This window comes from Lycorma delicatula, chromosome 3 (genome assembly GCF_047948215.1).
Source record: "Lycorma delicatula isolate Av1 chromosome 3, ASM4794821v1, whole genome shotgun sequence".
Lineage (NCBI taxonomy): Eukaryota > Metazoa > Arthropoda > Insecta > Hemiptera > Fulgoridae > Lycorma > Lycorma delicatula.
The window spans coordinates 139427255-139445343 of NC_134457.1; the positions used below are offsets into that span (position 1 = coordinate 139427255).

The 18089-nt window shown below is 30.1% G+C and overlaps 1 protein-coding gene across 2 annotated transcripts in view; it reads right to left on the bottom strand.

Moving 5' to 3' along the window:
- Positions 1-18089, bottom strand: part of LOC142322045 (phospholipid-transporting ATPase ABCA3-like) — a 186324-nt gene that overhangs the window by 106786 nt on the left and 61449 nt on the right. For both annotated transcript variants that reach the window (XM_075360660.1, XM_075360659.1), the window contains exons 7-10: positions 15125-15307; positions 12248-12432; positions 8489-8729; positions 4304-4473 (exon numbers count right to left, since the gene is read on the bottom strand). In XM_075360660.1, coding sequence (XP_075216775.1) covers positions 4304-4473; positions 8489-8729; positions 12248-12432; positions 15125-15307 — 779 coding nt within the window. The remainder of the gene's footprint in view (positions 1-4303; positions 4474-8488; positions 8730-12247; positions 12433-15124; positions 15308-18089) is intronic.

Consider the following 18089-nt stretch of genomic DNA (forward strand, 5'->3'; position numbering starts at 1 on the left):
AGGAAGCGAGTGTCAACCGATGATCTCGCTGAGCGAGTGGATGAGGCAATTCGAGAAAATCGTCAGTTCACAATTTCTGTATTGAGTGATTCGTTTCCTGAAATTTCAAGGTCAGCTCTCTACACCATTGTGAGTGAGAGACTTCAGTACCGCAAACTGTGTGCGAGATGGGTTCCCAAGATGCTGTTCGACCATCACAAAACAATGAGAATGGACGCCTCCCTAATGTTTCTCCAGCACTACCCCAATGAAGGAGATTTTTGCACTACTCCAATGAAGGAACGTAGCACGACCATCACTGCAGCCTCATACTGCGTGACTCTTCAACGTCTACGAAGGGCAATTCAGAATAAGCAGAGAGGAATGGTGTCATCAGGCATTGTCTTTCTCCATGCCAATGCTCGACCGCACACTGCAGCTGTAAGAAAGAAGCTCCTGCAGCATTTTTCATGGGAAGTGTTTGATCACCAGCGTAAAAACATGGCTGAAAACACAGGCGGCTTCGTTCTATTATGAGGGTATTGGAAAGTTGGTACCACGCTACGACAAATGTCTAAATCGGAGTGACGAATAGGTAGAGAAACAGCGTAACTATGTAAGTACTTGTTACAAACAAAAATTTTTTTATTTTCACTGTGGTTTTAATTTTGTAGCTGATCGGACCTTGAAAAAAAAATAACCCTCGTATATATATATATATATATATATATATATATATATATTATAACAAAAAATAAAGTCAATTTAAAATAAATCAGATTTTTATTGCATTGTAAACTGTCACTGCTTGTGACAACTATCGTAATGTAGGTTCACTTCACTATTATAAACATATTTTATTTATAAAAACTAACAATCTAATAAGTAATAAAATATAACTTGCACTTGAGAGAAGTCTTTCTACCCCTTCTCAGTTATAATAATAATCATTACTATTATATACTAGTAAAAACTATACTGTTAAAACTATAAACGGTTTAAGACTAATAATTAAATTAATAAAGATTGGTTATTTATTTATCCCAATACGTTGTCAAAATAAAGAAAATCATTTTATTAACTGTTGACAATCCCAAAAAAACTGACATTTATGTATTATATTTATTATATGTATGAGGCTATAGTTATTATAGCAATTAATAGTTTAATAACATTTAATAATAATAATAAATATTATATGTATTACACAATTTAATGAGATGTAATATTTATTATATGTATAATTACAGAATTTATTATACCAATTAATAAACACATAATTTTCATTAAAAAATCACAGTAATGTAACAACCATTACACTATGTGCACATTTTATTTTAACATTTTTAATTTTTAACATTTATGATATCTGTTTAATATGCAATTTAATTAAATAATTCAAACAAATTGTGATTGATATTCCATATTAGGTGATACTCCATATTACTTGATATTCCATATTAGGTGGTTTGTGGGTATATATTGTATGTGTTCATATGTGCGCATGTACGCACACGCACTGTCTGCATCTGCATCACTCTCTCTCTTTTTCTTTCTTTCTCTCTCTCCGTCTCTCTCTTTATTTTTCTCATGCGCGTGCATGTAACAAGGTGTTTCTTCTTATTTCAGTTTTCATTTTATTTTTTACTATTTCAAAATAGTACTCAAAGTTGATTATAAATTGCTCTTCCAAAAAATGTCAATAAATTAGGCTTTTATAGCCTCAAAGAACTGTTAGAATCACTTAGCCAGCTAACTTGTAGGTTTTGAATTTTTTAAGGCATTGAACTTTCATGTTTCCACTCTATACTCTGATGTTTGGATTCTAGCTCAAACTGATTTGGAAATGTCTCAGAACCCACCTTAAATAGGTTTTACAGTAGATCAGATCATCGTGCATTAGCTTATCATGATTACCTTAAGTAGGTTTTACAGTAGAGCTACTTATTGTGAAGTGGCAATACTCACACTACACATATTTCAGCAATTTCCCAAATTTTTACACATCTGTCTTTGAAAATAAGATCATTAATGCAATTCCACAACTCAGTCTTTCACTGGTCTTCTACTATGATAAAAATCAGTAATACTTATTCTACTTGATTTAACTGTTCAATCCATTTATAAAAATCTGTATGATTAATACTCTTTTTACCAAACTGTTTTAACATCTGTGAATGAATTCAACTAGTTTTACTAGAAAATCCAATACTAAAAACAAGAAATCTTATCAGAACAAACTGCCCTTTCATGGTTCACACAGAGCTTACATTCTTGAAATAAACAAATGATGTTATTATAATGGAAATTCTTTTTGAACAGTTGATCTAGCAGTCTAGACTGCCAGGTTGATCTTCTTTTATAGAGAAAATAAATGTAACCATTTTATTACATTTTTACAGAGGATTTTATCTACAACACATACACTGAAATTGCTTGGCGATAAAGTTTCTCACAATGCACCTTTTTATATCTCCAAATAATAATCATAGTGATAAAAAAAAAAAAAACACTTCTATTTTTTCAAATATATAAATGACCTTTATTTATTGATCTTTTGGTACACAGAAATCTATACAGGAAACATCTATTATTTAATGAGCCTGGTTCAGTAGTAATTAAGATTACAATGAACAATTAATTTTTTTGACAGTTGTAAAGTTTATAGGTTTCTAAATTATTTTTAAATAGATACATTTACATTAAAATTTTATAAAATAAAATAGATTCATGATAACAATTTCTAGCAAACTGGTGTATTAAATTTAATTTAAAACTATTGGTTTAAACTAGTAATTGTAAATTTAATTTAATTTTTATTTTAAATATGAAGTTATATAGTACACAAATAATTTTGACCCTCTTTGAAGCTGCTTATTTTCTTAATAATGTACCAATTGCATAATAAGCTGCTAGAGTACGTAACCTATACAATGAAAATCGCTTATTGTTTCACATATGTACCAGTGAAATTTCCATAAGACATTGAAAGTGTCTTATAGCACTTAAGTTCATTTTTTATAAATTCCAGTAAGATTTTTATTTAGTTATTAAAGTATTAGTCACTGTAAAGGTAAAAGATATATTCAGGAAATAAATAATCTTGGAAAAATTCAGAACCTATGGAAATAAATGATTTGGAAAAATATAGAAATCTACGCTTTATATCAATGAATTAAATTCAGTAATGAAATTATACCAATGAAGTTAAAAATGATTAATGAACTTAAACATAAATCTCAATGAAGCTGGTGAACCAATAGTTAAACCAATGAAGTTAAAAATGATCTGGCAAAGTTCCATGCTCTACAAAATGGTAAACAATAAGAAAATTACAAAAATAGAAGCAGGATGCATTTTAAATTTTCCCAGGCTAGCATTATATATTTTCTGTGAATTGTTAATGCTATGATCCATCATCAATTCATATCATTAAATATTTAATATATTTAATGATATTTATATTTTATATTTATATTTTAATATATTTATTTTGCATATAAACAGCATCTTAATTTTTATAAGCCAATTTTTTTATACAAAAACTGTGGCTCATTCTTTGCCAATACTGTAACTTGATAAAAAATCTACATTAAGGTACTTTCTACATCTACATTTCTACTTTTCATACAGAAAGTTCTGGATTAAAAACAATAATCAAGCTTGATATTTTTCACTCTAATCTATTCATTTAACTCAGTGGTTCCCAAACATTTCCGAGTCGCAGCACCCTTTTTCAAGTAGCGATACCCTTTTTCAATTAAAATATTTCCATAGCGCCCTACCCTAAGTAAAGAGATAAAAATAAATAAAACTCTTGTATCTTCCATTATTTTTTTACTTTATTAACAATAAATTAATGATTACAAATGTCTTGGTTCAATTAATTAGGAAGCTTTTACAATATTTCATGGCACCCATGTAAAGAAGGCCGTGGTTCCCTGGGGCGCTACAGTGCACAGTTTGGGAAACGCTGATTTAACACCTAGTAACAGTAATCAGTTAATTATTTTTAGGTCATTAAACATTAATAAATTAAATAAATTAAAAAAACAAACTGCTGAAAATTCGAGTAAAGCAAAATTGTTCTTTTCCTACAAAAATGATTACTCAAATTTATTTCTTTTACTGAAACTTTTCTTTCTTTTTAAAAGAAATACTTATTCATTGCCTAAACTTAAAAAACCTTAAAGGTAGTAACTTGTGCTAATAAAATTTATAATTTTTCATAACAAGGCCTGATAAACCAGTTATGTATAACAATAAAATGATTAACATTAGACTAAATTACAATACAAATCTTACATTAAAATATAAAACATACCATTCCAAAGAAAAGAAGATGTTCAATTACACTAAAGTATGGAAAAAGCATGTTATGTTGTGGGCACAATCCCAAATCTTGTCTAAATTCATCCATATTATCAAAGATATTTATACATTTTGTATCTGATATGTGTTTAAGTATTGTGCCAGAAGTAGGTGAATACATTCCTGAGAAACATTCAATTTGACACCATAATGAATTAAATGTGAAATAAGTTAGAGAAAAATATAATTAAAAATTTATATACCATATTTCTTTAAAGTACTACGATCACTTCCACTGCACTGAATTTAAAATCATGTTCACTATATATATATATATATATATATATACATGTGACTCTAAATTGCAAGGCAATTTCTGGGGAGATGATTATATAGTCGAAAATAAGAAAAAAAGTTCATATAAACATAGGTCAGAAAATGGTTCGTGAGTTTTGGCTTGGGAAACATTTAACTTTATGCCCCCTCTGTGAGATTAAACTGTAGTAGAATTCTTACATACAAATGAAGGGGTAGATGTTGTGCTTCCTTATGGTTTTTGATCTAAGAAATTGAATGAAACGAAAGTGGTCCCAGACCTCTATCACACTTAGGTTTTAAGAAAAATAGGGTAAAACATAAAATATTTTTACTATAAAATACTCTTTTTTAGATTTGGAATAAAATAGTTTTGTTAATTTACCATTAAAAAATAAAAATGTCAAGTTAACTTTGTAGGGGACTTAATTATAATTAAATAACGTCTTTTAGACACAAATTTGAGAAGTTCAACTTTAATTAAAAATAAAATACAAACTGGATCGAAAAGTGATACGATTTAAATAGAACAACTTTCATCAATGTTTAAACAACATAACGTAAATGAAAATAAATAGAAAACTTATAAATAACAGAAAAAAATGAATAAAAAGATTTTAAAAATACACACTTTTTTGTTTTTTCTAAAAAATTATTAAGTATCAAAATTACTTGATAAAGCTGCAAATGTTTCTTCAAAACAGTAGCTAAATGTGGTCACTATTCTGTTCAATGCATGGTTTAGCTTGGCAAATCCATGCTAGGTTGGCATGTCTAATGCATCATTATCTTTCCTAATAGTAGCTTCAGCTTCTATTATACATCTCAATCTTCTTGTGTGCCAATACAAGTGGCTAACTTGGCTTAGTGTTAGTGAACTAACAACTTCATCCAATTCTAAAAGAAAAAGTCCACTGACCTGACATCAAAGATGGAGGTGGCCATTTTATTGGTACATTTTGACTAATCCACTGCTTAATAAATATGTTATTTAAATGATTCATCACATCACAACAGTGGTGAGCAGGTGCACCATCACTAAAATACTAAATTTATACTCTATCTGCAAGTGGAATATCTTCCAAGAGTTCCATCATATTTGTTCGTAAAAAAGCAAGTATCACCACTCGCCAGTGAACCTTGGTTTTAAGAAAAAAGGGCCTATGAGATTACCACTAAGAAGACCTCACATAAAACGAAAAAGTGCATTGGATATGACTTGTAGAGCAGTCTCATGGGGATTTTCTTCTGCCCAAGTGAATGTTTCTATAATTTATAATGCCATTTCTTGTGAAACAGGATTCATCAGTAATTAGAATATTACATGAGAAATCAGAATGATGTTGAAATTTTCTAATTAACCATCAACAGAATTTCATCCATTTATTGAAATTAGGTAACTGTTGTACAACGTGCACATGTTGTATGGAATGAGTATAATTGTTGCAAGCATAACGTTTGCCACACACTTGACTACGAAACAAGAAAGCAATGTGACAACTTCTGGCAGTTAAGGTAGGAGTTACTTGTCAATATTGCGTTGGCATTTCTCACATAACTTTGATGATCAGCATGGAATTATTGTGGTTTTAGCATACCTAAAACACACATAGCCAATTCATTTTTATTTACTTCACCGTAAATTAACAACATGTCCATCAACTCTCACAAATGAAAACAAATTTATGGTAGCATCCATCACACAACAGCACAAACACCGCTCAAATGAATATTCAAATGCTACACTAAACTTAATTGTTGATCAGCTGTTATTGTCAACCTATGAAAACATAAATATAAAAATATGTTTTAGAAGAATGTCTTTCAAATTTATTTTTAACATTTATATGTAAATTGTTCTATTTAAAATCATACACTTTTCCAATCCAGTTTGTGTTTTGTTTTTTTATTAAAGCTGAATTTCTCAAACATGTGTTTTAATAGATGTTATTCACATCAATTTTCTCAAAATTAAATTCTCTACAAAGTTAACTAGAAACTTTTATTCGTTTATTGGGAAATTAACAAAGTTATTTTATTCCAAACCTAAAACGGTGTTTCTGACAAAACGTTTTCATGTTTTACCCTGTTTTTCTTTTAAACCTAAGTGAGATAAGAGATCTAGGACTGCTTTTATTCAATTTCTTAGATCAAAGGCCGAGAACCAAATTTACCCCTTGAATTGCATCCCAAGAATTTTTATACAATTTAATTTCATAGAGAGAGAGCAAAAAGCAGGACTAAATGTTTCATGAGCCAAAACTTGCTAATGAACCATTTTCTGAACTAAATTTATATCAACTCTTTTTCTTATTTTTGGCTACAGAATCACCTCCTGAGAGATTGCCGGGTAGTTTGCAATCACCTGTGTAATCAATTTGTTATGACTAGCTTACAAGTGCATCCAATCCACAATCTTCAATACTAGCTCTTCTAAATAATTATTAAATATATACAATCTCTTGCTGAAGTGTTTCATTCATTTTTTGGTTCTCATTATCTTACAGTATATATATATATATATATATATATACACATACACACACACACACATAAATATAAAAGTTATGTAACAAAGAAAATGTGAGCCCCCACTACTATAGATATGCACATGTGAATGGTCAACAAATAGTACATAGAAAATAAATGTTCTAGTATAATCTGAAGTAATAGTACTTGGTGCATACACGTTCGTCTAAATATTATACAATATAAACTAACAACACAATTACTAAATATTTTTTGCTAATAGCTGACTATTGATTGAAATAACTATGCAACGCAAACGCTATATGTTTTCAACACTTGTATAGGTGACAAATTCATATATACTTTACTTTAAAAACACACCTCATATAAGATAAACTTCTACCACATTCTAAATATACATTTGTCTAACTCAATAAAAATCACCAGTAGACAACAATCAGAGAAATACAGTGCAAGACAATGAAGAAGGCAGCCAAGTAACTGAAAGGACTATGATGTGTTTCTGAATATATTATATTTTATTATATTATATTAAAATTATATATTAAATTACATTAGTTTGGTTCAATCATAATTTAAAAAATAAATAAAAGACCAATAATATTTGCATAGTACATATAAATCAGAAAAGATTCTACTGAAAATTATTAATCATAATAAAAAAATTAATAAAATAAGATTCATGAATACAAAATATTAACCATTTACCTTCAATTACAGTACTTGTTTAAAATTTGCACTAATGTTACACATTAAAGCCCAGAGCAATTACGAATTGGGGGTGAGCCCAGAGCAATTACAAATTGCATCTATTTGTCACAACTTATCTCAACTTTTTTCTTAAAATGAATCTGAGGCAGATGTTAAGTGATAAAGAACATTATGATGATGACTGCATTTTTATAAAATTCTACCCAAAAGAAGATAACACAGAGACTGGCGAATAGAGAGGAAACAGACATGAGTCTTCAAAGAATCTACAATATTCCTTTAAAACACACTCATGTTCTAAAGTAGCACATTCATACTGCAGTACAGATATTCATCACAATATATTTATTTATAATGAGATTGAGGTGATAGTGGAATGATGTATAGCGCCATCTCAATATGAACTTGTAACAGAATAAAGTTTTATAACTTTTATTTTTTTATTTTAACACAAGAAATAATAGGAATAAGACAACTCAATTTCTCTAAACCAGTAAACATCATTTTTATAAAGAATGAGTAACCACATACATAACATATAAGATGCAAAATTAATTTTTAGAAAGCTCACAACCCATTGAAAATATCACTGTCTAAATAGAAGGCGGTATATCCTTAAGAAAATGCATAATTTCAAATTGCATATTTTACTTAATTCTATGATTGCAAAATAAAATTTTACCTGTAAGAATAGACATAGTAGTAGTTTTGCCAGCTCCATTGTGGCCAAGTAGTGCTGTTATTTGTCCTTTATAAATATCAATATTCACTCCATTAACAGCATAAACATTGGGAGGAAATGTTTTTGTGAGATTTCTAATTGATAATCCAACATTTAAGTCCGAAGGAGGAGGCTCAAAATGTACTGAATCATTTTCATCATCAGGTATTAACAAAATGTCATCATTTCCACGATGGACAACCTATATTTACACAAGCAGTTAAAAATAATATAACAATATTATTTCCTACTGTAGTAAAACAGCAGAGTGTAGTACTACAGCATAGTTTTTACAAACTAAGCTATAATAATGGGGGAAAAGTAAGATAACAAAGTAAAATTTTATTTGATAATTAGTTAATTGGCAGTAATACACCATGTAAATGGTTAATTTGGAATGGTAGCAGCATCAGTTACACTCCTCATGCTGTACCAGAGTTGCTCACAAAAAAATTTTCCATATCTTCCATTTTCAGCATTTCCATGTTGCACCACCCACCTTCTCAATCAAATTTGCTTGAACAGTCTTTCCTTACACAATAGTAACTCTAAAGAAACATTGTTTTAAACACACCAGTACAAACAATAAGAACTCTATAGGTATGGAATAAGGCTTCTGTTTTATCCAACCTGTAAACTCACATCGTAGCTGTGTAAGGCACCAATTTTTTTATAGCACCTTTATAACCCAATCTTTAGGCTACCTAAAACTAAAGCCCAACTCCCCATAATCTCTTCTTTTCAACTTGTGCATTAACATGACAGCAGATGTTTGCTGTTACCCACCTGACATTGTTACAAGATCAATTTTTTAAGCAGCAATACCCAGGTACTTACAGATTCATTCTTACAATACTTAATTAATTGTGGTCCTTTTTATTTCATGTAGGGTTCCTGATTGAAAGTTAATTTTGCAGTATTTTTCAACAGCATGTACTTCAACTTTGTTGATATATTTAAACTTTTCTACACTATTTGGCGTTCCAAGACAACTGAAGAAGCCATCTGCACTCCATTTTGTAACTGTTGGTATCACATACTGAATAACTAGTAACTCACAACAGCCAGGAAAACAGTATCTGCTGGGAAGCAAACATCCATGAAGTTATCAGAGACCAGCACTTCCAATGCAGAGGATCTCATACGGAACAAGCAAGAATCCTGATTATCCTAGTGACAAACTTTTGTACTATTAAATACTTAACTGTAGCAATTCTGTTGGTCAGATAATCCCTAACAACTTGGGGAACACTGCACTTGAAAGAGACTTGACACATAAAATTCTAGTACAAGGAAGGAAATGCTGATTTAATGTCAATAAAAATTGCTGATAAATATTAATAGTCAATACTTTCCATCTTAAACAAGACCGCAACTAAACAATCCTCTGTGCCATCCCCCTTTATTAAGTTCTGTTAGTCTCTATTTTGAAGAATGTCCATATCAACATCTCTTAAATCTTCTATCAATCAGTCTTTCAAGCAACTTGCTAACAACCAACAAGAGGCTCACCAGTTTAAAAACTGTCAATCAAACCCAGATCATTTCCATTTTTAAGAACTTTAACTTGAGCAGCTTTCCAGCAATCAGGAAAATAGTTAATCAAGGCAGTAATGCACAGTCTGCCAAGCAGCTGTTCCTTAATGATAGGCCACAATGCATGTACCATACTGGTCAGTACCTGACGATCCCCTAAATGCCACTTTGGAAACTGTCAGTCTACTTTATCGAGAACTACTTGCAACTCTGACATATACGAAGGTAAGACTCTCATATAAAATGGTAAGACTTGGTGACAGATCCTTCTTCCCATTACCAACACAGAGGCATAATAGGAAAACAGAGAATCCAGGAGAGCTTGGTATGTTTTGTGGGCATTCTTGTTTGCCCAACCATCCTGTTTTGTCAACTAAATAAAAGCAATTTTATTTTATGTTAATAAAATAGCTGAGTAACTCACCATAGCTCTCTTCTGCTCTTTATAACATTATCTTATAGTTTCTTCTCATACACCAGTATCCCTGAATGAGTTCTGTTCTGGCATCAAAGATGCAGCACCTTTATTATCACCTCCTTACTTTAGAATCCTTTAGGTCATATAACCACTAGGATGGCTTCCTCTGTTTTTTCTGCAATTGGTTTGGAAGAAAGGTCTACACGTCTGCAGGTCCATCTTTACTGCAACCAATCACAATTGGACGCAATGGCTGCAGGCTCTACGTGCAGGGAAGCTTATCCCTTCCCGGATTAGAGTCCTAATCGATCAAACACCCTAATCGCATGGAGTACATGGTGACAAATGGACACTATGAAACATCCAAGGCTACCGAATCATTCACCTAAGCCTTAAACTGCATGCTTCATACTAGTCGCTGTTGCATTCATCATCAGCTTTTCTTAACTTGCAGTGCCACTCAGGGAACCAGCTGCTTTGGCTCACCTCAGATGAAGTCCTGCACTATTTCACTAGGTCTTTTCTGTAATCACTAATATTAGCATGGGCAAACATCCCAATTACTGGTCACCTGCAGCATATTAACTTTTTTTCCTGTTTAGCCTCCGGGAATCACCATCAGGTATTACTTCAGAGGATGAATGAGGATAATATGTAATGTAAGTGAAGTGTAGTCTTGTACAGTCTCAGGTCAACCATTTCTGATATGTGGTTAATTGAAACCCAACCACCAAAGGAACACCAGTTATCCACAATCTAGTATTCAAATCCGTATAAAAGTAACTGCCTTTACTAGGATTTGAACATGGAGACTCTGACTTCGAAATCAGCTGATTTGCAAAGATACGTTCACCACTAGACCAACCCAGTGGGTTACAGCATATTACCTGAGTAACATTAACATAACTTTCCCTTAGTTCAAATGCGAAACACTGATGACTAATCAGCATAGCAGCTGTTCAACTCCCACTTACAGCCTGTGAACAGAGAACCCTAGAGAATTACTTTGAGTTTGCTCAAAGTTTCAAAGCTACCTACCCATACACCAAAAGAGACTGTTAAGGATTCCATTCCAGTTCATTAGCAAGTAATCTGTGGATTGAGACACCTGAAAAAACAACCAGACACAAGTAATACATCCATACCCAAGATACTCTCACAAAAGAAAAGAGAATATCAAAGAGTCAGGTATCATTTTTTTTTGTAGGAATGAATCAATAACTGCACTTAATGTTACTTGTTGGGTACTTCTATTCAACATTAAATACCATTTTATCAACTTGTGATAAAAGATTGTTTTCACTTACAGGAAACAGTAAGACACATTACAGCAGATGGGGTAGTTTACAACTCAGTTGCCACAATAAACTAGGTTCCCTTCAATACCACAGACTCATTTTCATTTATCAACTTACTGTTTTTCACTTTATCACAGAAATCATTTGCTAATTTATTACATGATTTTCAATTGTTCAATCAATACTAAACTAATTCAAGCAATCTAAAGCTACATTATAAACGATAATATTGCTAGAAAATAATTGATTAAAAAAAACCCCCATTTTGCCTATTTTAATTATTAAAATTGTAAAAATGGACAAAAATATACACACTGTTTAAAAAAACAAATACAGTAATAATGCAAAATCCTACACATTTTATGAAGTTTTATTCAACTTTCACTGGTAAGCCCAGTTCACTAAAACATAAATCAATTAAAATTGTTTTTTAATTAAGTATTAGCACAGTACAAAACAAAAACCTACATTAAATATGAAATACCAAGGTTTGGCACGACCATATGGACCCGGTCGAACATTATCAATATACCAAGTAAGAGTACCATAAATGAATAGATCCACCACAAACATAATAAACACCAGACCCATAGATAAGTCATTTTTTTCTCCTGCAGGTTTCTCAAACAGATTATACCAATGCACACCATTACCTGGAATAAAAAAATTTATATATAAACACAACTTTGGACACAAAGTAAAAAAATTGTAAAAACAATTTCTTTATAAGACGAGATAGTCATTTTTATACTGTCAACTATCAAAAAACTGATAAGTTGCTTGCTAGAGTTTAATAATCTAAAGGAGTGTTTAACCTCAATCCTTTGGTACAAAACAAGAGTAAAATAACTATATACACATTAAATATGAAATAATTCATAAGACATATCATTACTAATCTTAAGTAATTTTGTACAGTATGTTTAGCAAATTCCTTAACTTTTAAATTAGCTCATTAATCTTTAAAATAACAGATATTAAGTATTTTTCTTGGTCACCATATAACACATATGTTTATGCTAAGTTTGTGGGTGGTTCAAAAAATTTTTGATGAATTGAAAATGAATACTTTTTTGAAGGACAATTTTAGTGAAGTTTTTTATGAAAGATAAGAATTTACTGTCGATATTTGAAATGCTAAAGCAGGATTTAGCATGAGGCTTTACACCTCACTCAAAAGTACATGTAATGAAAATATTTTAAATGATTCTGAATTTTAACCGGTGCTATCCTTGTTCAATATGACCATCAACATCAAAAACTATTGAACTTGTTTGTAACAGTAGTGAATACGTCGTTTCATTAATTCAGCTTTCACAACATAAATAAAGTAAACATAGTCAAATCTCTTTAAACCAAACTCCTTAATTTGAAAAACTATCCAATTCCTCATCCCTCTAAAAAACATTAATTCAAATTGAATTACAATTCTAAACATTTCAGATCCCAGTAAATAAATATATTTCTTTGAAATAAATTTTAAGTGTTGGTATCTTTACAAATAACAGTGATGCAGTATAGTTAAAGTGAAGCAGTATAGTTAAGTGTACCTAGTTCAAATTGCACAGCTTGCAATACATCTGTCCTTGAAATGTTTAATCATTCTCTCTATCGCTCTTTCTCTACTCTCATTATGTACAAGAGAACAAACATGTTTGTTCTCTTGTACATAATGCAAATCAGTACATAATAAAATTTGATATTTTTTTTAATAAAAAATAAAAGACATCGTGAATCCATTAATTTTTTTTTTTTTTTTAAATCTACTCTATTAAGAGTTTGGCATGACTTTTTTAGATCCACTACCAAAAAGGTGTGTTTAATTTTACGAGTTCTAATCTCTTTACACATAAAAATTATGATCAAAATGAATTTTATTTTAATAATACAGTACTTTTATTTCCAGAAATTTACTGCATTTTATTTTGCATAATACTGCAGTATTTTCTATTTTGGTATTTTTGTTCGGCTACTGTATTTGTTTTGAATTTTCAAGAGGGGCTTTAGCTCATTAATTACATACTATAATGCAATATCTTTGTACACATGCATTTTGCGAAATGCTTTTTTTTTTAAAAAAAACTTGGCTCAATACTGGGAACTAAATCAAAATCTCTTATAGCACAATAGCAGAAATATACTGAACATAAATGTTCTAATAAATCATAAATTATTGAATGTAAAAAATATAGAATTCAATTGGTTTACAGAAATCAGCTTCTAATTCAATTAAAAGATTAATAAAAGAAACTAGATATAAGACCACACTTTAAAAAAAAAAAAGACAAATTGCTAATAAATCCTATTTTATACAAATAAAGTATCAATATAATGCAGAAATGAGAATTACAAACAGTATAGAAAATTATGTTTTATTACATTTGGTTATACAATATTTCATTATTTTCCAATTAATTATTAAAAATGATGACATGATAATTAAATACTTTATGTGTAAGCTCAATTTTAGAAACCATCCATAGTTTATATTGTCAAGCAAGGAGCGAGACTAAAAATTTCTTCAATTAACTCAAAACTGAAAAGTTTTAAACTCATACAACCAAATATGGGGCGTATGAGTACTTGTTTATTAAAACTGAAAAGTTTTAATAAACAAATACACCCCATACTGGGTATAGGGTGTATTTAACATAAGAATATGTTTTTTGTATATATTAAGTAAAACTTAAACTACAAAAACAAAGTAAATAGATAAATAAAATTTACCAAATTAATACCAAGAATCGATTTTCGCAGGATCCCGCATCCTCATTTGATATTTAATTCTACAATTATATTAAAATCAATTTTTTCTTAATTTAGAAACTTCTGAAATTGTAACTATTACAACTCTGAATTTTGTTATGGAAGAAAATGCAACTCCGCCACCCAGTACTGGAAAAAGTACTGATGATTTTCCAGTACTGGGCAGTGATATTGCGTGTTTGTCCATAACAAAATTCAAGATTGTAATAATAACTATTTCAGCAACTTCTAAATTCAAATTTTGTAAAAAAAAATGATTTTAATATAATTATAGAATTAAATACCATCTTAAGATGCAAAATCCTGCAGAAATCGATTTTTGATATTAATTTGGTTAAGTTTCACTCATCTGTTTAACTGTATTTTGGGGATTTAAATTTCATTTAATATTGTAATTAATTAGCACAGTGGTCAGTATAAATATATATGAAAAGGATACAGAAGTCTAACTATAAATGTTTCAGAAAAATTCATCATTAACAATTTCACTCATCATTAAAATAAAAATTTTTTAATTTTATATAAAAAAATTACATCACAGAAACTCCATCAACAATAAATATATAAAATTATAATTACCTCTGTTATTTAAAGCAAATATTATATCAAATCCTTCTGAAGCTAAATATGTAGGGAGCAAAGAAAGAAGTAATTTTATCCACAATGGTGCCATTCCTGATGACATTGCTGTAGGCATAAGCGACTTCAAGATTGTAAAAGGTAAAAAATAAAAACACATTCCAACTGAAGATGCAATCAATGCTGCAAAAAAAAAGAAATTTCCTCTCATAGATATTTTAAACATAAGTTAATAACAATCTAAACACTAAGATTACATCTGTTCATAAAGAAATAGATATGACATTATATTACTACTACTTTTTAACAGTTTAAAAATAATTTTCTTTAAACATAAAAAGCAAGAACGTATTTTTCATAATATTACATCCATCCACCTACAAACTGCAGCACAGATAAATAGAGAACACAAACAGTGCCCACATCAATTCACAACTAGAATCTTCCGACTAATTATCAAATAATAGATTTCAATGAGGCACTGCAAAATTAAACATAGGAACAAGGTTCAATAACAGTAAGCTCATTAGAGGGCCCTTTTTCTGGTCTTAGTAGTTTAGTGGTCTGATCTGCTTATCATTCCTTTCTAACCTGTCAACCTCTTGCCTAAACTGAACATGCATTTTACATTCTAAATCATCAATATATTTATATATTAACAGTAAAGACAGAAAACAATAAGGACAAAGTTTTTTATATATATATAATAATAATAATAATAATAATAATATTTTTAAGAATTTATTCTTATATCTAATTCTATATCTATACATTATACAACAGATTTTTTCAGTATCAAACTTAGCTTAACAAAATACTTCACACACACACTGAGCATATATTTTGAGTTTTGATATTCAACTCACACTAACTCAGGAATGTTCAACTGAGACTGGAAAAACCAACACTGAACAGTGTTGGTTTAAATTAGGCTTACAGCTTGTTGTACAACAGATTATGTTGATAAAAATCACTAGTATTCCTAGCCTTGATTATCAAAGCAGACTAATTTTCATTACAGTTTACATGAAAATATGTCATCCAAAAAAAAAAAATAATATTTAGCTATAATAAATCTAAAAGATGTAATAATAATTAAAAAATTATTTTTAAGTACTTACTACAGAAGTAGCTTTTTGTACTTAGTACATAATTAATTTACATACACTACTGTTTTATATGTTATATGCTGATGATATAGTAATTCTAGCCGAGAGTAAAAAGGATTTAGAAGAAACAATGAATGGCATAGATGAAGTCCTACGCAAGAACTATCGCATGAAAATAAACAAGAGCAAAACAAAAGTAATGAAATGTATTAGAAATAACAAAGATGGACCACTGAATGTGAAAATAGGAGGAGAAAAGATTATGAAGGTAGAAGAATTTTGTAATTTGGGAAGTAGAATTAGTAAAGATGGATGAAGCAGGAGCGATATAAAATGCCAAATAGCACAAGCGAAACGAGCCTTCAGTAAGAAATATAATTTGTTTACATCAAAAATTAATTTAAATGTCAGGAAAAAATTTTTGAAAGTATATGTTTAGAGTGTTGCTTTATATGGAAGTGAAGCTTGGACAATCGGAGTATCTGAGAAGAAAAGATTAGAAGCTTTTGAAATGTGGTGCTATAGGAGAATGTTAAAAATCAGATGGGTGGATAAAAAAGTGACAAATGAAGAGGTATTGCGGCAAAAAGATGAAGAAAGAAGCATTTGGAAAAGTATAGTTAAAAGAAGAGACAGACTTATAGGCCACATACTAAGGCATCCTGGAATAGTCGCTTTAATATTGGAAGGACAGGTAGAAGGAAAAAATTGTGTAGGCAGGCCATGTTTGGAATATGTAAAACAAATTGTTAGGGATGTAGGATGTAGGGGGTATACTGAAATGAAACGACTAGCACTAGATAGAGAATCTTGGAGAGCTGCATCAAACCAGTCAAATGACTGGAGACAAAAAAAAAACTGTTTTATAAAATCCCTAGTTTATTTATCTATTAATTCTATTACAGAGATCCACCGTTAGATTCATTAACTGAATCTTGCTGTTGCTGAATTAACCATTCAGCAACAGCGATCATGACATATCACTACCAAACTGTTTATACCTAAAAAGTCCCTACAATTTAGGACCGAGAGGAGAATGGGGTTAAGATTGTGTGATGAGTGCACAATTACTTCCAAGCCAAAATTTGGAGCAGCACATGAGTTGTTGCCACCATCAACAGGCAAGCATTGTCATGAAACCAAACAATGCTGTGCTTTTTTTTCTACAGCGTAACAGTCAACAAACTGTACGAACTGTAATTTGTTATTACACTTGGCATAAAATCAATGAATAAGAGAACTTTCTGATCATAGAAAATGTTCTTCATGACTTTCCATGTATTTAGAGTTTGCTGGACATTCTTCAGTTTTGTAGGTTTTTATTGATGCCACTTCAATGATTAACATTTACTATCATAGATTTTATACACATCTATGTTTCATCACCAGTAATATAAAGAAATGCACTACCATCTTTAAACACATCAAGGATGTTACTCCCATTCATTGTTTCTTTTGTTTTCTGGATAGCAGTGGAGAAGCCCATCTATTTTTTTGGACCCAAAATGTTTAATAACCACTTCATAAACAAAAGACTGACATCTAAAAAAAAAAACAATGTAATTAATCCATAAGAATTATTCTTCCTAACAGACTTTTGAATTCCATCCTTCAATACAAATTAAAGATACTTAGTATGAAGTTTGATCTACACTGTTGAACACATTTTTCACACTAGATTTATGTATAATCTTTGAATAATTTGATCCTAAATTTCTTTTACATCCCAACAAATCTACAACAACAAATCTACAAAGCAAACCTTTCAAACATTTAAAACTCGGATAACACTTCAATTAACATAAAGTTTTTTTAACAATAATACAATTTTCTTCTTTTCTTATTTTTTTAAATAA